The 21,875-nt window shown below is 40.3% G+C and overlaps 1 protein-coding gene across 1 annotated transcript in view; it reads left to right on the top strand.

The window, feature by feature from the left end:
* The window catches only part of LOC308625874 (uncharacterized protein), a gene marked incomplete at its 5' end in the record, with an annotated part of 152,829 nt that overhangs the window by 5,883 nt on the left and 125,071 nt on the right, over window positions 1–21,875 (top strand). The window contains 2 exons of the mRNA XM_081250483.1: window positions 356–813; window positions 21,470–21,589. Coding sequence (XP_081106609.1) covers window positions 356–813; window positions 21,470–21,544 — 533 coding nt within the window. The 3' untranslated portion in view covers window positions 21,545–21,589. The remainder of the gene's footprint in view (window positions 1–355; window positions 814–21,469; window positions 21,590–21,875) is intronic.

The raw sequence follows: 21,875 nt of genomic DNA, 5'->3' as shown, positions 1-21,875 counted from the left end.
TCCTTTCTAATCAAAGGTTTTTCCATCAGCGTTTGCTCTGCATTCCCCCTCGTCCTCCCGCGGTCCCCGCAGCATACCCCTCTCCGCAGGACTGCCACCCGAGTTCCTTCCTCCAAGCACCCCTTTTCTACCTTTACTTAATTTTTACGCCGCCTCAAATCCCTCTGCAAGGAAACCGTATAAAATTCTCAAAGCACAGTTCTACACAATGTCGACACTCAGGTTCACACATTTGGGGGACTGTTTGATCGAGAACCGTGTCCCGTGCTAAGAAGTCCAGAGGCAGGCACGGTGCCTGGGCGACCCCCGTAGTCGCCCTCCCCGGGCCCTAACCCCCGCCGCCTTTGAGCCTCAGACCGGGCAGAAATCCGCCAGCCCGAGCCCGAGCCCGAGCCTCTGCCTCGGGACGGGGTCAAGGGGAGGCCGAGGCCGTACCGGAAGACGTGCCCTCCTCACCTTGTGGATGGTGCACGCAGCCGCCGCGCACTGGGCAAACTCAGGCGTCCGGTGGTTCCAGAAGTCTCACTCCGAACCTCTCCTTTTTCTCTCGAGCTTTACCAAAGCGCCGCTTCTCACGGCACCCGGCTTCGGGGCGCGTCGAGCCCGGGCGCTGACCCCTCGGGCGCCCTTTGCCCTCGCGGTGACCCCGGGCTGCGGCGGGAAGGAGCCGGGAGCGCGGCGCGCAGGGCGTCAGGCGCTGCGTTCCGCCACGTCTGGGCGCCCCGACTGGAAGAGGAGGCGAGAGCGAGAGCGGGGAGGAGGAGACGGACCAGGAGAGGAGCGGGAGCGGGGCGCTGTCTGTTAAATCGACCGGTAGGTTACAGCCGTCCAGGACACTCTTGAAAGGAGAAGGGGGTGGGTGGGATGAAGAGGTGGGCCGGGGTGCAGTGCGGGCGGCGGTGGTGGACGAGAACAGGGGGCCGGAGCTCCGAGGTGCTTCAGGTCTTGCTTAGGCTGTAAAAGAGAAATTCTGGAGCTGACGGCGCCCCAGGGCTCCCAGTTGCCAACGCTAGAGGGCAGCGCTGCCCGCACTATAAACTTGGCCTAAGGGGAGGGGGGAAGAGCGGGCGAGGGCCCTTCGCTGGCGGCGGGCCAGTGGCTGCCGGGAGAAGCAGACGCCGTTCCCCTCTCCTGTGGCCAACCTGGCTACGGGGGAGAGTGGGGCAGATTTGGACTTTGTCTCCTGCGGTTCCTCCAGGCAAACCCTCTGGAGGTGAATTATTCCTCAGCTTTCCTCAAGGGGAAAATTCCAGTCAACATCCACAGGATGTTTTACGGAGAGGGATGGGAAGAGGAGGGTAGGGAAGAAGCGGGGGGGGGGGCAAATTGGGGTGGGGAAAAGTTGGCAGGAGCCTTCGTGCTCTTCCGAGGGTTCTGAGTATCCACCTTCCGCGAGGCCAGAGAATTTAACTTGGGAGGGACTTTGTAGAATCCTGGCCCGGCTGAAGGAGGCTTCCCGAGGGCTAGTGGATTACTTCCTGTCTGGAACCTGGGTAGCTCTGAAACCTTGAGGCTTTATGTAGATTTATTCCATGATATTTCAGGAAAAAAATCAGATTATTTGAACCACGACCCTGGCAGATGGGAGAGGAGACATGGGAGCCATAAAATGAAAGAGAAAATTTTACATAGACAATGTGCTTTGCAGACAGCTTGATATCATCTTTGAGTTGAAAGGTCATTGGAACCTCTGCAGACAAACCAATGTGGTTCCCCAGATACCTGCCTCACGCTTGCCTTTGCTGTGTAACCTCATGGCTAAATTGACGTGATTTTTTTCTAGTAGCTTGGCAATTCTAAAGCAAACAAAATCCTTCTTCAATTCAGAAGGCAAGCATGTGTACTCTTCTTCCTGCCTTCTGGAGTGCCTCTCAGGACCAGCAGGGACTGGGTGATGGGTATGAAGGAGAATTTCACTGAACCAGAGAAAGTTGGAAAACCAAAGCCCTGAATTGTGCTTTGCTTCTGCTCATCTTATGAAACTAAGAGAAAAGGCTTAAGCTGACTGAAGCCTAACAGGAGGATGGGATGGAAGGATTTTTTTTCTACCAAAGAAAGATGGTGTTTCCAAGTCATTGGAATTTTTTAAATTTTTAAAATTTTTTCCTTTATTTAAAATTTTTTATTGAATGAAATACTCTTTTTTTAAAATCTGATTTCATTTTATTTATTTATTTGTATTAATTTTTTTATTTTTATACAATTTTAAAGGTTGACTTTGCATTTACAGTTATTATAAAATTATTGGCTATATTCCCTGTGTTGTACAATACATCCTTGAGCCTATCTTACACCCAATAGTTTGTACTTCCTATTTCCCTACCCCAATATTGCCCCTGCCATCACTGGTAACCACTAGTTTGTTCTCTATATTTGTGAGTCTGCTTTTTCTTTTGTTATATTCACACTAGTTTTTTTGTATTTTTGAGATTCCACATGTAAGTGATATCATATAGTATTTAGAAAGATTCTTTAAATCCTATAGTGCTTTACAATTTTCAGAAGTTTCACACATGTGATTTCATATAATCCCGTAATAACCCCCCTTTTCCATCTACCCTTATATTGCCCCTCCCCCTTCCCTCTCCCCACTGGTAACCACTAGTTTGTTCTCTTTATCTGTGATTCTGCTTCTTTTTTGTATTATTCACTAGTTTGTTGTATTTTTTAGATTCCACATATAAGTGATATCATACAGTATTTTCCTTTCTCTGTCTGACTTATTTCATTTAACATAATGTCCTCCAAATCCGTCCGTGTTGCTGCAAATTCTTGAATTCACAGGTGACTGGGCCAGCATGAGAATTCCATGTGTGTCATGTATCTATACAGAGAGAAGAGGCCACAGTCCTATCAGAAAGGGTTGGTGTTAAAATTTTTTTCTTTTAAATTTAGCTACAGCAGACTCTGGAAACTATTATCAACAAGTACTTCCCAAAGTGAGTCCTTGGAAGGAAAATAAATCGAGTTTCCCCTGAGAGCCCCTCTCAAAATTTCAGCTCTAGGAACTTCAAATATGTTAAATGTAGTGCCTTTCTCTCATTGAATGTTCAACTCATTCCTTTGTCCTCACATTGTGTGTGAGGGTCCCTGGTGTTATAGCTTTATCCTTCATTAGATCCTCTTCAGGAGTATATTCTTCTTGAGCTTTCCAGATGGTATTCCCATTTTCTTTCGTTGTGCTGTTTTGTTTTGTTTCATCTTCTCTACGTTACTCTCTTTGTTTTTGCTGCTGTTTTCTTTACTTAGCCTCCCTTGGGAGATAGTGTAAGCCTTCGCCTCAGGGCTGTGGTGCATGGTGGGGGAAAGTGTGCATGGTGGGGCACTGCCAGGGAGACAAAGTCTGCAGAGCTTCCTCTCAGGCACCAGATTCTCCCTTCATCATGGCTTATTAGGCTTTTTGCTTTCCAGGCTCTAGAGGCACAAATTCAAGGCGGGATTTTTACTTCCCCATACTCTTTTATCTTATCAAGGACAGGCCTATCCGGAGATTTGAGTTATTCACAACAACTAGGTTTGTTTTGGTTGTTTGTTTGTTTATTTTCTCTTAACCTTACAGGGAAGTTCAGGAGCATTGCACAGAGGAGGCAGAATTGAGGATGGCCTGGAAGGAGTGATGAGTCAGATTGTACAGGTATGGGGGAAGTCATATTCCAAGCAGAAGTTTAGTTTACAATAGCAAATGTGTGAATTCATTTGAGTCATAAGCTAAAGTGTTTAGAGAATAAAATAGCTCAGTGTGACTGGTCCTGGGTCTGTATTTATGGGTCAGGGCTGGGGTAATGCTGTGGAAGTTAAGCCTGAAAGGAGGAAGAGCCCCGTCCACCACTGTAAAGGGTTTGAAGGACCTTAATCTGGATTAGATCATAGAAGGTCAAGACTGCAAGCAGGGAAAACCAGAGCTATTACAATAATTATGTGTGAAATTATAGTAATCTGGAAGAAGGTAGAGGTTGTGGATAGATACAGAGGTAGGGAAGTATTTGTGAGAGACTTAAAAGGAAAAGTCAATAGGATTTGGTGACCAGCTGGAGAGGAGGGGCAGGAGGGAAGAGGAATGTTGGAATTTTCACTTGTTTCTAGGCTGGGAGATGAAAACTATGGTTTTAAAATGCAAAGGTGAAAAGAAAGTAAATAGACTAATCCCAAAGGTCATTTTTGGATACAGGTATCTAGAGATCAGTCGCAGACCTGCTGAGCAGACAGAATTGATTCAGTGGCTTCCTGAGGTTTGTGTCCTCCTCTTGTGCATAGTATCTTATTGTTGGACCAGAGAGTAGTAGGTTTCTTCTTCTTCATCAGAAAATTTCCACATACTGATTCCAATTCAACACTCTGATTAATTTAAAATTAATTTTACTAGTAAGAAAAGAAGTGGGCAGGGAATAGACAGGTTTGTGGGGAGGAGGAGAAAACATGAGAGGAGGGGATTACATTCATTATGATTCTTATTTCTGAGGTGCTTCCCTGGTGCAGTGGTTTCTAACCCTGACTTTGCATCAGAATCATCTGGGGACGTGTAAAAACTATATCAATAAAATCAAATTCTGCCCTACATCTACTGAATCAAAATCTCTGAGGCTGTGGCTGAGGAATCTGTGTTTTTTGAAACTTCTCCAAATGATTCCTTAATGTGTTAAAAAGAAAACCAAAATATCGTTGGAGACTCAGATACAATGTATTTTCTTGGAGGTAATTTTTGTCTTAGAACAGGTTTTCTCAAGCTGATCATATTGTGCAATGCTCCTTTTACCCTGACATATATTCAGTGGTTGTCTAAGTTGTCTCAGGCTACCATAACAAAATAACATAGATTGGGTGGCTTAAACAAAAGAAATTTATTTTCTCATAGTTCTGGAGGCTGGAAAGTCCAAGATCCATGTTCTAGCAGGGCTTGGTTTCTGGTGAGAGCTTTCTTCCTGGCTTGCAGACAGCCTTGCTTCTTTGTGTCCTCACGTGGTGGAGAGAGAGAGATCTCTGGTGTCACTTCCCTTTTACAAGGATACCAGTTCTATGGGATCAGAGCTTCATCCTTATGATTTCGTTTAACCTTAATTGCCTTCTTAGAGGCCCTTTTTGCAATACAGTCACATGAGGGGTTAGGGCTTCAACATATGAATTTTAGGGGGACACAGTTCAGTCCTTTGCAGTGGTCTACAAAGTCAGTCTCATTGTCAACAATAGTAACAGTAAGACACATACATATAGAATGTTTTCTAGCTTCTTTTCACTATAGTTTTTAACACTTTGCTTCCTTTCTTAATTTTTCAATTTGCAAAGCAAAAACTAAAAATCAGTGATAGCAAGAAATAAAGTTCTTTAGAAATGTCAAAGAGATACAGTCAGTTGTTTGATAGGACATATCAGAGTAGTCCTAGTGTCCAGAATATCAGAGTAGTCCAATTATTTTGATGCTTGAACCACTTGCACAGAATAATATACTTTTATAATTTGTTCAGGGATTAAAATAATTTTGTTATTCAAGTAAAATTTTTAAGTTAACATATAATTAAAGATTGTTTTATAAATTTAATTTTAATGATAACAACCATAATATACATGTGGCAGGGTTGTGTTCTCCCTCCTCTTGCCTACTCCCATTTCTGGGGCTTGAAATATACCCAAGTACAAATAACGAAGAAAGGCCTTTTGAACGTACCTCAAAAGGTGCCGAAAAAAAGACAGAGGTTTTCTTTCGTTTTGTAGCACAATAGTAAAACAGGGGATATGTCAAAAAAAAAGTCTGCTTTGGCAATGTGGAAGTTCAGCCTGTCTTGTAGATAACCCAACCTGTAGATAATCCCCATCTCACTCGACCTCCAGCCACATCTAGTGATCCAGAAGAGAAATCAGATGGGCAAAACCTGCTTTGAAAGTCGAGAAGAGAAAGGGACAGGCTTGGTTTGGGTGCAGTTGGGAAGCAAAAAGGTGTTAAAGGATCCTGAGGTTGAAGGAAGGGGAGAAGAGTAAGAATGTAAAAAAGAGATGGGTTGGAGAAAAGGATTGGCCATTTGAAGTGGATCAGAGGAGCTGAACTGAAGCCCTCCTCCTCCTGCTGTACCTGTGGAGAAGTTTTTCCATTAAGATCAGAAACAGCACAAGGATATCCCCTCTCTCCACTCCTTTTCAAAATTTTACTGGAAGTCCTTCCTAACACAATAAGACAAGAAAAGGAAATAAAAGATACATAGATTGGGAAGGAAGAACTAAAAATTGTCTTTGTTTATAAAAGACACAACTGTCTATATAGAAAATCCAACAGAATCAACCAAAAAAAAAAAAAAAAAGCCCTACTGGAATAAGTAAGCAATTATAGCAAGGTTGTAGGATACAGGGTAATATACACAAGTCAGTCATTTTTCTATATACCAGCAATGAACAATGGAATTTGAAATTAAGAACACAAAATAAATAAAGCAAAAATGCTATTTTGTTTAGCATTCCCCAAAATAAAATACTTAGTTATAAATCTAACAAAACATTTATAAGATTTATATGAGGAAATCTATAAAACTTTTTTTTTTTTCGCGGTACGCAGGCCTCTCGCTGTTGTGGCCTCTCCCGTTGCGGAGCACAGGCTCCGGACGTGCAGGCTCAGCGGCCATGGCTCATGGGCCCAGCCGCTCCGCAGCATGTGGGATCCTCCCGGACCAGGGCACGAACCCGTGTCCCCTGCATCAGCAGGCGGACTCTCAACCACTGCGCCACCAGGGAAGCCCCAGTTATCTATTTTATACGTATTAGTGTATGTATATATGTCAATCTCCCAATTCATCCCACCCCCCCCACCAATTTCCCCCCTTGGTGTCCATACGTTTGTTCTCTATATCTGTGTCTCTATTTCTGCCTTGCAAACCGGTTCATCTGTACCATTTTTCTAGATTCCACATATATGCGTTAATATACAATATTTGTTTTTCTCTTTCTGACTTACTTCACTGTGTATGACAATCTCTAGGTCCATCCGCGTCTCTACAAATGACCCAATTTCATTACTTTTTATGGCTGAGTAATATTCCACTGTATATATGTACCACATCTTCCTTATCCATTTGTCTGTAGGTGGGCATTTAGGTTGCTTCCATGACGTGGCTATTATAAATAGTGCTGCGATGAACATTGGGGTGCATGTGTCTTTTTGAATTATGGTTTTCTCTGGGTATATGCCCAGTAGTGGGATTGCTGGGTCGTATGTTAGTCCTATTTTTAGTTTTTTAAGGAAGCTCCATACTGTTCTGCATAGTGGCTGTATCAATTTACATTCCCACCAACAGTGCAAGAGGTGCTTTTCTCCACACCTTCTCCAGCATTTATTGTTTGTAGATTTTTTTGGTGATGGCCATTCTGACTGGTATTATGTCAGAATGTAGAAATCATAGACTGTGAAAATCATTGTAGTTTTGATTTTCATTTCTCTAATAATTAGTGATGTTGAGCAGCTTTTCATGTGCCTCTTGGCCATCTGTATGTCTTCTTTGGAGAAATGTCTATTTAGGTCTTCTGCCCATGTTCTGACTGGGTTGTTTGTTTTTTTAATATTGAGCTGCATGAACTGTTTATATATTTTGGAGATTAATCCTTTGTCCTTTGATTCCTTTGCAAATATTTTCTCCCCTTCTGAGGGTTGTCTTTTCATCTTGTTTACAGTTTCCTTTGCTGTGCAAAAGCTTTTAAGTTTCATTATGTCCCATTTTCTTATTTGTGTTTTTATTTCCATTACTCTAAGAGGTGGGTCAAAAAAGATCTTGTGATGATTTATGTCAAAAAGTGTTCTTCCGGGGGCTTCCCTGGTAGCGCAGTGGTTGAGAATCTGCCTGCCAATGCAGGGGACACGGGTTCGAGCCCTGGTCTGGGAGGATCCCACATGCTGCGGAGCAACTAAGCCCGTGAGCCACAACTACTGAGCCTGCGCGTCTGGAGCCTGTGCTCCGCAACGGGAGAGGCCGTGACAGTGAGAGGCCCACGCACTGCAATGAAGAGTGGCCCCCGCTCTCTGCAACTGGAGAAAGCCCTCGCACAGAAACGAAGACCCAACACAGCCAAAAATAAATAAATTAATTAAAACCAAAAAACCAAAAAAAAAAAAAAAGTGTTCTTCCTATGTTTTCCTCTAAGAGTTTTATAGTGTCCAGTCTTACATTTAGGTCTTTCATCCATTTTGAGTTTATTTTTGTATATGGTGTTAGGGTGTGTTCTAATTTCATTCTTTTATATGTAGCTGTCCAGTTTTCCCAGTACCATTTATTGAAGAGACTATTTTTTCGTAATTGTGTATCCTTGCCTCCTTTGTCATAGATTAGTTGACCATAGGTGCATGGGTTTATCTCTGGACTTTCTATCCTGTTCCATTGATCTATATTTCTGTTTTTGTGCCAGTACCATATTGTCTTGATTACTGTAGCTTTGTAGTATAGTCTGAAGTCAGGAAGCCTGATTCCTCCAGCTCTGTTTTTTTCCCTCAAGATTGCTTTGGCTATTCGGGGTCTTTTGTGTTTCCATACAAATTAAAAATTTTTTTGTTCTAGTTCTGTAAAAAATGCCATTGGTTATTTGATAGGGATTGCATTGACTCTGTAGATTGCTTTGGGTAGTATAGTCATTTTCACAATATTGATTCTTCCATGCAACAACATGGTATATCACTCCAGCTGTTTGTGTCATCTTTCTGAGTACAGGTCTTTTACCTCCTTAGGTAGGTTTATTCCTAGGTATTTTATTCTTTTTGTTGCAATGATGAATGGGATTGTTTCCTTAATTTCTCTTTCTGATCTTTTGTTGTTAGTGTATAGGAATGCAAGAGATTTCTGTGCATTAATTTTGCATCCTGCAACTTGACCAAATTCATTGATTAGTTCTAGTAGTTTTCTGGTGGCATTTTTAGGATTCGTTATGTATAGTATCATGTCATCTGCAAACAGTGACAATTTTACTTCTTCTTTTCCAGTTTGGATTCCTTTTATTTCTTTTTCTTCTCTGATGGCATAGCTAGGACATCCAAAACTATGTTGAATAATAGTGGTGAGAGTGGACATCTTTGACTTATTCCTGATCTTAGAGGAAATGCTTTCAGTTTTTCACCATTGAGAATGATGCTTGCTGTGGGTTTGTCGTATATGGCCTGTATTATGTTGAGGTAGGTTCCCTCTATGACCACTTTCTGGAGAGTTTTTACCATAAATAGGTGTTGAATTTTGTCAAAAGCTGTTTCTGCATCTATTGAGATGATCGTATGGTTTTTATCCTTCAATTTGTTAATATGGTGTATCACATTGATTGATTTGTGTATATTGAAGAATCCTGGCATTCCTGGGATAAATCCCACTTGATCATGGTGTATGACCCTTTTATTGTGTCGTTGGATTCTGTTTGCTAGCATTTTCTTGAGGATTTTTGCATGTATATTCATCAGTGATATTGGTCGCTAATTTTCTTTTTTTGTAGTATCCTGTCTGGTTTTAGTATCATGGTGATTGATAGTGGCCTCGTAGAATGAGTTTGGGAGTGTTCCTTCCTCTGCAATTTTTTGGAAGAGTTTGAGACGGATGGGTGTTAGCTCTTCTCTAAATGTTTGATAGAATTCACCTGTGAAGCCATCTGGTCCTGGACTTTTGTTTGTTGGAAGATTTGTAATCACAGTTTCAATTTCTTTACTGTGATTGGTCTGTTCATATTTTGTATTTTTTCCTGGTTCAGTCTTGGAAGGTTATACCTTTTTAAGAATTTGTCCATTTCTTCCAGGTTGTCCATTTTATTGGCATAGAGTTGCTTGTAGTAGTCTCTTAGGATGCTTTGTATTTCTGCGGTGTCCATTGTCACTTCTCCTTTTTCATTTCTAATTTTATTGATTTGAGGCCTCTCCCTCTTTTTCTTGATGAGCCTTGCTAAAGGTTTGTCAATTTTGTTTATCTTCTTAAAGAGCCAGCTTTTAGTTTTATTGATCTTTGCTATTGTTTTCTTCATTTCTATTTCATTTATTTCTGCTCTGATCTTTATGACTTCTTTCCTTCTACTAACTTTGGGTTTTGTTTTTTCTTCTTTCTCTAGTTCCTTTAGGTGTAAGGTTAGATTGTTTATTTGAGATTTTTCGTGTTTCTTGAGGTAGGCTTATATAGCTATAAACTTCCCTCTTAGAACTACTTTTGCTGCATCATATAGGTTTTGAATCATCGTGTTTTCATTGTCATTTGTCTCTAGGTTTTTTTTGATCTCCTCTTTGACTTTCGGTGATCTCTTAGTTACTTAGTAACATATTGTTTAGTCTCCATGGGTTTGTGTTTTTTACGTTTTTCCCTGTAATTTATTTCTAATGTCACACCATTGTGGTTGGAAAAGATGCTTGATATGATTTCAATTTTCTTAAATTTACCGAGGCTTGATTTGTGACCCAAGATGTGATCTATCCTGGAGAATGTTCCTTGTGCACTTGAGAAGAAAGTGTAATCTGCTGTTTTTGGATGGACTGTCCTATAAATATCAATTAAATCTATCTGGTCTATTGTGTCATTTAAAGCTTGTGTTTCCTTATTAATTTTTTGTCTGGATGATCTGTCTACTGGTGTAAGTGAGGTGTTAAAGTCCCCCACTATTATTGTGTTACTGTCAATTTCCTCTTTTATAGCTGTTAGCTGTTGCCTTATGAGTTGAGGTACTCGTATGTTGGGTGCATATATATTTATAAATGTTGTATCTTCTTCTTGGATTGATCCATTGATCATTATGTAGTGTCCTTCCTTGTCTCTTGTAACATTCTTTATTTTAAACTCTACTTTTTCTGATATGAGTATTGCTACTCCAGCTTTCTTTTGATTTTCTTTTGCATGGAATATCTTTTTCCATTACCTCACTTTCAGTCTGTATGTGTCCCTAGGTCTGAAATGGGTGTCTTATAGACAACATATAGTGGGTCTTGTTTTCGTATCCATTCAGCGAGCCTGTGTCTTTTGGTTGGAGCATTTAATCCATTCATGTTTAAGGTAATTATCGATATGTATGTTCCTGTTACCATTTTCTTAATTGTTTTGTATTCATTATCGTAGGTCCTTTTCTTCTCTTGTGTTTCCCACTTAGAGAAGTTCCTTTAGCATTTGTTGTAGAGCTGGTTTGCTGGTGCTGAATTCTTTTAGCTTTTGCTTCTATGTAAAGCTTTTGATTTCTCTGTTGAATCTGAATGAGATCCTTGCTGGGTAGAGTAATCTTGGTTGTAGCTTCTTCTCTTTCATCATTTTAAGTATATCATGCCACTCCCTTCTGGCTTGTAGAGTTTCTGCTGAGAAATCAGCTGTTAACCTTATGGGAGTTCCCTGTATGTTATTTGTCATTTTTCCCTTGTTGCTTTTAATAATTTTTCTTTGTCTTTAATTTTTGTCAGTTTGATTATTATGTGTCTCGGCATGTTTCTCCTTGGGTTTATCCCGCCTGGGGCTCTCTGCGCTTCCTGGACTTGGGTGGCTATTTCCTTTCCCATGTTAGGGAATTTTTCGACTAAAATCTCTTCAGATATTTTCTCAGGTCCTTTCTCTCTCTCTTCTCCTTCTGCACCCCTATAGTGTGAATATTGGTGCATTTAATGTGTCCCAGAGGTCTCTTAGGCTGTCTTCATTTCTTTTCATTCTTTTTTCTTTATTCTGTTCTGTGGCAGTGAATTCCACCATTCTGTCTTCCAGGTCACTTATCCATTCTTCTTCCTCAGTTATTCTGTTATTGATTCCTTCTAGTGTATTTTTCATTTCAGTTATTGTATTGTTCATCTCTGTTGGTTTGTTCTTGAGTTCTTCTAGGTGTTTGCTTTTTAATTCTTCCAGGTCTTTGTTAACTATTTCTTGTATCTTCTCAATCTTTGCCTGCATTCTTTTTCCAAGGTCTGGATCATCTTCACTATCATTATTCTGAATTCTTTTTATGGAAGGTTGCCTATCTCCACTTCATTTCGTTGTTTTTCTGGGGTTTTATCTTGTTCCTTCATCTGGTACCTAGTCCTCTGCCTTTTCACTTTGTCTATCTTTCTTTGAATGTGGTTTTCATTCCACAGGCTGCAGAATTGTAGTTCTTCTTGCTTCTGCTGTCTGCCCTCTGGTGGATGAGGCTATCTAAGTGGCTTGTGCAGGCTTCCTGATGGTAGGGACTGGTGGTGCATAGAGCTGGTTGTTGCTCTGGTTGGCAGAGCTCAGTAAAACTTTAATCCACTTGTCTGCTGATGGATGGGACTGGGCTGATTGGTTGTTTGGCCTGAGGCAACCCAGCACTGGAGCCTACCCAGCTCTTTGGTGGGGCTAATAGCAGACTCTGGGAGGTCTCACGCCTAGGAGTACTTCCTAGAACTTCTGCTACCAGTGTCCTCGTCCCCACAGCCACCCCCTGCCAATGCAGGTGACCCTCCAACACTAGCAGGTAAGTCTGGTTCAGTTTCCTAGGGGGTCACTTCTCCTTCCTCTGGGTCCCAATGCGCACACTACTTTGTGTGTGCCCTCCAGGAGTGGAGTCTCTGTTTCCCCCAGTCCTGTCGAAGTCCTGCAATCAAATCCCACTAGCCTTCAGTCTGATTCTCTGGGAATTCCTCCTGCCATTGCCAGACCCCCAGGTTGGGAAGCCTGACATAGGGCTCAGAACCTTCACTCCAGTGGGTGGACTTCTGTGGTATAATTGTTCTCCAGTTTGTGAGTCACCCACCCAGCAGTTATGGGATTTGATTTTATTGTGGTTGTGCCCCTCCTACCGTCTCATTGCAGCTTCTCCTTTGTCTTTGGATATGGGGTATCTTTTTTGTGAGTTCCAGTGTCTTCCTGTCGATGACTGTTCAGCAGTTAGTTGTGATTCCTGTGCTCTTGCAAGAGGGAGTGAGAGCATGTCCTTCTGCTCCACCATCTTGAATGAATCTCCTCGATATTTTATTTTTTAAACATTAGTTTTTGCTGTATTATAAACATTTTGATTGGAATTTGGTTAAAAGAATGCAAATTTTGTATATTACTGAAAGTAAAGACAATTTTAAACTGTCTTGGGATATGGTGGCTCATTGTTCTCAGTTGAGTGAGAAAGCAACTGAATGATTGGTGGTGACAATACTTACCTGATATTCGCCAGTCATCATTCATATGCATTTAAGGGAGCTCAGAGTCCTTCAGACTGTGCTGTTTTCAAGTACAAAAAGTTAAGTAAATATTTTGCTTATTGATTTTGGAAAAATAATGGAAACAGATAACATGGCTGTCCTTGAGGACATGAAGTCCTAGAACAACTGCATGCAAGGAAAAATGATGAGCCACTGAAATTTGTCAGTGTGATACTTGCAGGAAAACAGAGGCTTGGCACACTGGGAGGCTGGAGACGCATCATCAGTCACGAGAAATAAGTTCTCAGTTACTTAGTGCTCAGAGCAGGTAAAAGAATATCAATCAGTGCAATTAATGCTTGCGTCTAATTGTGTTCACCTCTTTACGTGGATTTTGTTTTCATTTACTCTTCTCGAGGACACCCAGAACAAATTCTTCTTATTTTTTATTATCTTCATTTTATAGATAAGGAAACTAAGGCCAAAGAGGTTAATACATTGCCCAAGGCTACATTGCTGGTAAAGAGGAGTCAATTCCAACGCCAAGCACCATGACTCCAGGATAAGGGCTTTGTACTTCCACACTGTCCATCTGTTACTCAGTGTGTAAATGGAACGTCAGATTTTTTTGAATTCATAATGTGTCCTGCAAAGGGCTTGGATCAATATCCAGTTGTGTCACTTGGTGCAGGCTGGCACTCATGAGTGGAAGGTCAGCAGCTTGCACACATCTCTTGTGTCCTCAGCATTCTGTGCTTGGCCTGGGCATAGTGGCACTCATTTTGAGACTGTGCTCGCACAGGACAACTCCTCCTCCCTTTGCTCGACCTTTTAATGGGGGGAGAGTAAGAGTACCTGGTAAAACAGGAGACAAACAGCTGTTTAAGGCATGTAATGTAGGGAAATGTCAGCTGCCCAGCACCTGGAGGCTGTGATGTCTCTGTTCCATGAGATGTCAAGTTCAGGTGCAGTCCCTCCAGCTGGGAAAAGGGGATGTAATTGGTCCCAACTAGCTCATTGCCTGTTGTATTTCCCAGAGTATTGTAACAAAGTACCACACACTAGATGGCTTAAAACAACAGAAATATATTCCCTCACAGTTCTTGAGACTAGAAGTTCAAAATCAAGGTGTTGGCATGGTGATGCTTCATATGAAACTCTGGGTAGAATCCTTCCTTGCCTCTTCCTAGCTCCTGATGGTGGCTGGCAATCCCTGGCATTCCTTGGCTTGTAGCTGCATCACTCCAATCTCTGCCTGTGTCATCACATGGCCTTCCCCCTGTGTGTCTGACTCTTCACATGGCATTTTCCTCTTCTTATAAGGACACTAGTCATGTTGGATTAGGGCCCACTCTAACGACCTTATCTTAACTGAATTACATCTGCAAAGATCCTATTTCTGAATAAAATCACATTACAGGAACAAGGGACTGGGACTTCAACATATCTTTTTGGGGGACACAAATCAATCCACAATATCTGGTAACCCAGTAAGAGCTCCTAAGTTTCTGTAATAGACGATCATCTTTATCTCCACATCATACAGTGTGTTAGCCCAAAGAGGAAAATTCCATAATTTAGAGAACATTATTAATTTTAAAATCTTTTAAACTAAAAAGAAAATATCTAGTTAACTTCTGATTGATGGCTATGCATTCCTTTTAGGAGTAAAAAGTATGATTTTGTGGAGGGGAAAAGATAATCGGAGCTTTCACCTTTTTTTACAAGCTTACATCAAACTAGTCAAATGCCTGAGTACAGAAGGATTCTTATGTGTTTATGGGAACACAAACTCTGGAATTATGGAGTTAAAATTTTTATTCTCATTATAACCATGGACATTGACCTTGTTGGTACCACTGAAAGTAGAAGTAGAATTCTTCCTTATTTTTAGAGCTGTTATCAAGTCTGCAGTGTGCAAGGTTTCCAACAGTACAAATAAGATGCTGTCTCCCTTCAAATGACACTCACCCTTGTTTCCCTCCAGAGGTAGGAAAGTGCCAGCAAAAACTATCTTTGCCCTTGGCAAAATGTAATTTAAAAGAATGTACTGTACCAAACAGGAGAAAGGTAAAAGATAAACAGGGTGAATGAGAGAGAGAAAGGCAAACTCTAGCAAAGAGCAATAGTCCTGTTGCACTCATGTTAGGATAATTTATTCTGTTGCTTAGAGAGGCATTGATAATATATATTTTGGTTTCATTATTTTTTAATACTCTTTTTGCACTTGAATCCATCTTTGCTGCTAATCCCCTTTCAAAGCAAGGCCTGACTTCTCTCTCTATGAGCTAGTTTTGTGAACAGGTAGATCAAATTTGTAATCTGGAGCCGACAGTGCAGAGGCTGAGATGACTACACTGATGTGGGGATAATGGTTGTTTACCAAGTCACCTGAGATTACACCACATTTCAGGATCACATTGTTTAAAATGCCGAGAAATCCTTGGACGTTGCCAGAGGGAGGTAACACAATCTGATGGATATAAATGAGACCAAAGAAAGACAACATTTTTTATCCTAGCTCGATTAAGGCTTGTAGAGAAAGTACTATACAAATTGATGCAAAAAAAAAAAAAATCAAGGTTGCTTAGTACACCTAGGAGAGCTTCTGTTTTTGTATTTATTTAGGCAATTCCAACATATTTATAAATGGTCATGCATTTGCACAGATTTTAATCTAGATTGGCGAGTCACAAATCTCACTCTTGATGCTCCTAGATGTATAACAGTGCTGACCTACTATCAAATAATGCTGACCTATTATAAAATAATGCTGACCTACTATGATGGAGAGAAAAAAGCAAGACTTTCAAAGTTCTCAATTGGCAAGGATAATGCATCATAGGCTACCTAAGTCCCCAAATTGGTTAGTTTTATTCTATAGACATAAAGATGGAAGAGTTTTTCCAAATAGGCAGAGTTGACCTCATTTTCACAATGCCATTGCTGCCTGTCCTGGGAGCACTAAAAGGACTTGCTGGTTTGACACAGATTCACTGCATTTTGCTTATTCACTGTCCTCAGTTGAACTTGTGCAGTTTTCTATGGCTCCTAGCTGACTCCATGAATTAGCTGTGGGAATTGCTATATAGCTGGTAGAAAAACAGTATTTGTGAACATCACTCATTGTTTTCTATGAACCCTTGTTACCTACGGGACAATGTCCAAGTGTCTTAACTTTGCACTCAAGGCCATGTCCAAATGCATCTCTTCACCTGTGCCTGAAGCTTCAGCCAAACCAGTCCATTCTTCTTTGGACAGGCCCTGAGTCTTCTTTCCTCCAGTCCTTTGTATATGCTGCTTATTCTACTTGAAATAAGTCATAGTTAATTTAATTCTACCCATCCTTCAGGTTTCACTTCTTCATGAAGTCTGTAAGAGATAACACTTCAATTTAGTCTTGTGATGATCTCACCGAGGGGAAAAAGGCAAAGCAGACTCTAATCTTGGCAGAGGGATCTTCTTTTGCAGATTTTTTCCCCTTACCTTGAAAAGAGTGAAAGACCATTCAAGACTTTTGGCTCAAAAGGAATCAGGGATTTTGAGGTAACATTGTGTGGTCAGCAGGGCCCAGGTGGAAGAATGTCCTGATTGAGTGAACTTGTCGTAAGTCCATCCAATGGCAGCTAGACCTCCTGATCTAAGGAGGAAGAAAGCCAATAACAGATTTCCTCCCTTGCAGCACTTCTGATATAACTGCTTTAGAGTAAACACTTGAGCATCAAGCAGCTGGTTTTCCTCTGGAAGACAGAAGTCAAAGAGGCAGGGACAGTTTTCATGGTCACAGTCCTGGGCTGATGCAGTGGCATCCATTTTCAAAGGAGGTAATATTCTGGCTCTCCTGTAGGGACATAATTCTAAAGCCTGAGAGTTTCATCTTTTGGTTGTGGCTTTAGTGTTCTCTCCAACACTCTCTTTCAACTTCAAGGCTGATGTCTGGAGGACATTTGAAATAATGGCTCCAGTGGGAGGCTGAACCCTCAATCTTGTCATTGACAGAGGATGCACCTTCCATCTTAAATCTTGTTAAGGCTGCAATTTTACAGACACCTCTTATTGCTGTTTTTGTTGAAAGTACAGAAGCATTGGTTGCTTTTGTACCTCGGAGGCTTGGAACCGTGGGTCTCTAATTAAACTTAGATTGAAGAACTCAGGCAGGGAACACTTCTTTCATTAAGGCAGTGTTTCCTTTTAATCTCAGTTTGCAGACTTGATAGCTCTGGTCTCAGTTTATTTTTCTCCGTTAGGTTTTTACTAAAAGTGACAAGAAAAAGCCAACACATGTATCATTATGAATATCCCAACCATGTCACCTAACACTGGAGTCCATCAGCATTTGACTGTTTGGCTGCCCCATTATAAGGGTCATCAGCTTTCCAGCTGGCTTGCCTCCACTAAGCCTTGACATATTTTGGTTTAAGTTCCTAGAGGCACTCCACTCTCAGGTACTGGTTTCTGTATCGCTAAAATTTTATTTGGCTGATTAAAAGAAAAATCCGAATAAATAGCTCAAGTAGTATAGAAGTTTATTTATCTTTCATGTAAAGAACTCTAGAGGCAGGCAGTCTGGGGCCAAAACTCAGTCTTCTATTTATCTGCTATGCCATCCTTTGCACTTAGATTCCAGCTTTTGAGGTTGCCTCATAGTCCAAAATGGCAGCTGGGGTTCCAGACATTTTGTTCAAATTTTACACAGAAATTGTACAGAGGAGAAAAGGGCAAAAAAAAACCCTCCCTGTTGAGTCTTCCTCCCTAGGAGTGGGTAGAGAATATAGTATTCTAGTTGACATACTGAGATCTATAATTAAATCAGGATTCTGTTAGTAGAGAGAAGAAGATGGAATTTGGATAGACAATGATCTCACTGTCCTAACGATTTCTCTAGCATTTAACCATCTCATACGGCAAATACTATAAATATTTTTAAGCCTTTGAAGGTACATCTGACAAATACAAAACAAAATGCCCAAAACTACTCCTGGCAAAATGATTTGTATTAGCAAAATGTTGAAAACGACCTAAATATCCACTCTTAGAGTAGTTGAATAGCCACAACATGTAATAATTTGCCACCAGGAAAATGACAAAAAATGATCTTTATGAAACTATATGGAATGATTTCCAGGATATATTGTTAAAGAAGGCAAGGTGCAAAAGAGGATATGTAGTGTACTACCTTTTGTGTAACAAAAAAGGAGAAATTAGAACGCACACAAACACACACACAGCTTCGTTTTTCAAAAAAGAAACACAGGAAAGACAAGCTAGAAATGAATGAAAGTGGTTATATAAGCAGGTAGGTGAGAATTGAGGAAGGGAGAGGGCTGGGAACTAGACTTCCCTGAATAAACTTTTAAATAGTTATGAATTTTGTGATGTAATATTCACGTAAATATTTTATGTATTCAAAAATAAGCAAAAAGGATGAAATAAAAAGCAAACAAACACTAAAACTGAATACAAACCCAAACAATCCTTACAGTGTATAAAGTTGATATCCTAACTACTACACAGAAAAAGGAATTAATTCAAGTAGGTGTACAATATAATGACTTGATATATATATATTATGAAATGATCACCATAATAAGTCTAGTTAACATCCATCACCTCACATAGTTAACAAAAATTTTTCCCTGTAATAAGAACTTTTAGGAAGTAATCATTTTTATTGTCTTTATTTACTTTATTTTCAGTTGTTTTTATTTACAATGATATGCTTATACTACTATATTCTTATTAATCAAGTTGAGAGATTACCTATTGACGTCCTATTTTGATTGGTGAGGGTTTATCTCTTTTGGGACTCCCACCTCCTCTTCTCTAGTCTTCCCAATATGGATATAGTACTACTCTAAGTGATCAAAAATCAATACTTATATGAATGTATTCATTTATTGTAGAGTGAAAAATTTTCAAAGTGCTCTTTTTTTCTTTTGCCCAATTTCCATTCACTTACATTTAATTTTTCTAAATGTTCTACCATGTTTTGTATCTCATTTGTTTTCCTCCCCTTTTTTCCTTGAAGGCTTTGGAGTCAACTTCTTTGCTCTTGATCACTGGCCTGATTGTCCTCTAGACCTGCCATTTGGGGACTCTCCTTCACCACGTTTTTAGGTTGAATCCACCATTTCGGGTTTCCTTCCCTTTCTTTTTCTTGGTTAGTTCTATTATTTTGTTGGAGCATCTTGCCAAGCAGAATCCTTAGAAAAGATGCACTTAAGGAGAATTTATTTGAATTTATGAATTTACACAAGTATCTTTCTTTTAACTCACACTTGACTGATAATTTTACAGAGCATTAATTTCTGAAAATCATTTTTCCTCATATTTGTGACAGTTTTGGTCTAATGTTCTCCAGATACAGGGTTATGAATGAGAAACTCCATGCCATTCTTATTTTTGGTAGATGACCTGTCTTTTCTCATTTGTATTATTCAAAATTAGTGGACAAAATTTCTAATGATGTGCCATAGGTCTATTTTTAAAAATTCAGTGTACTGGATACTCAGTGGGAATTTTCAGTCTGACAACTTGTACTTGTTATCTCCGGGAATTTCTCTAGTATTATTTCTCTGATAAGTTACATCTTCCAATTCTTCTTTCTTGCCTCTGAAACTCCTGTTAGCTGATTGAACCAACTTCTAATTCTTGCTTTATGGATGCCATTTCTTTTGACTATCTTGGCGAATTTAATCTACTGTCTCAGAGATCATCTTTTCTCTTGAACTTCTCAGTTTTCCTAGAGAAGGTGCCCTCTGGAGAATGGACATCTGGTTCCCGGGTTTTATATTTAGGGTGTGGAAGGCAAAGAAATAAATGAATGTTTCACATACGAAGTTTTAACCAAAGCCCCTGTTTCAGGCTAGTCCCTCAATTCTACCCCTCTGTTCTGTATCTTGCATCTCTAAGGACTGAGCATCCTCAGGACGTTATGAGGAAAATTGTCCCTCATCTACTCTCTATCCCTTCTGTAAGCAATTTGGTTGATGGTTTTCTCCATCTTGATAAACTGATTACCAGAACCTTCCAACTGCTTTACTTTTTTTTTTTTTTTTTTTTTCTTTGGTGGTACGCGGGCCTCTCACTGTTGTGGCCTCTCCCGTTGCGGAGCACAGGCTCCAGACACGCAGGCTCAGCGGCCATGGCTCACAGGCCCAGCCGCTCTGCGGCATGTGGGAACTTTCCGGACCGGGGCACGAACCCGTGTCCCCTGCATCAGCAGGCGGACTCTCAACCACTGTGCCACCAGGGAAGCCCTACTTTTTTTTTTTAAACTTCTTTACTGGAGTGTAATTGCTTTACATTGTTGTGTCAGTTTCTGCTGTATAACAAAGTGAATCAGCTATACGTATACATATATCTCCATATCCCCTCCCTCTTGCGTCTCTCTCCCACCCTCCCTATCCCACCCCTCTAGGTGGTCACAAAGCACCGAGCTGAGCTCCTGTGCTATGCGCCTGCTTCCCACTAGCTATCTATTTTACATTTGGTAGTGTATATATGTCAATGCCATTCTCTCACTTCGTCCCAGCCCACCCTTCCCCCTCCCCGTGTCCTCAAGTCCATTCTCTATGTCTGCGTCTTTATTTCTGTCCTGCCCCTAGGCTGTTCAGAAGCATTTTATTTTTTTAAGATTCCATATATATGTGTTACCATATGGTATTTGTTTTTCTCTTTCTTACTTACTTCACTCTGTATGACAGACTTTAGGTCCATCCACCTCACTACAAGTAACTCAATTTCATTTCTTTTTATGGCTGAGTAATATCCATTGTATATATGTGCCACATCTTCTTTATCCATTCATCTGTTGATGGACCCTTAGGTTGCTTCCATGTCCTGGCTATTGTAAATAGAGCTGCAATGAACATTGTGGAACATGACTCTTTTTGAATTATGGTTTTCTCAGTGTATATGCCCAGTAGTGGGATTGCTAGGTCATATGGTAGTTCTATTTTTAGTTTTTTAAGGAAGCTCCATACTGTTCTCCATAGTGGCTGTATCAATTTACATTCCTACCAACAGTGCAAGAGTGTTTCCTTTTCTCCACACCCTCTCCAGCATTTATTGTTTGTACATTTTTTGATGATGGCCATTCTGACTGGTGTGAGGTGATACCTCATTGTAGTTTTGATTTGCATTTCTCTAATGATTAGTGATGTTGAGCACCCTTTCATGTGTTTGTTGGCAATCTGTATATCTTCTTTGGAGAAATGTCTGTTTAGGTCTTCTGCCCATTTTTGGATTGGCCAACTGCTTTACTTTTTCAAAAAAATTTTTTGAAATATATTTTTACTTCAGTCCACTTTTGTGTTTAGCCATTTATTTTATTCCTTTACTAAAATTTTAATGGAATCTCATATTTATATTATATTCTAAGTTACAATCTCATACTATTTTATTTATTTTGTTGCTCAGGTTGTTCCAGCTCTGGCCATTGCAAACTTTTTCATGTTGGCTCCTGGGCCCAAGATCAGGAACTGGCTGTGCTAATGGCTCCTGGGATGTCATTACTTCTAGGCCATCTCTGCCGACAAAGTTAGGTAATATATGTATGTGTACTAACCCACGTATACACACATCTATAGTTGTTATTGTATCTGTCCATTTGTATTTATATTAAGCTAAACATGAATTGATACTTACATCTCTGATTCTAATCCAGGACCACAGGGTTCATTCTAATTAGGGCAGTGTTTGAGTCATTAAACCCTTCGACTCAAAGCCCCTCTACATTCTAAGAGAACACCAAAATTATTATTAATTAGCAGTTTGAAATGAATCATAAATCTATTTTATTACATGGTAGACTTATTAAGTATGT

Source organism: Mesoplodon bidens, assembly GCF_964165515.1.
Source record: "Mesoplodon bidens genome assembly, chromosome: 12".
NCBI lineage: Eukaryota > Metazoa > Chordata > Mammalia > Artiodactyla > Ziphiidae > Mesoplodon > Mesoplodon bidens.
Note: the sequence above shows the minus strand (reverse complement) of the source record. Positions and strands in the feature narration are given on the sequence as shown.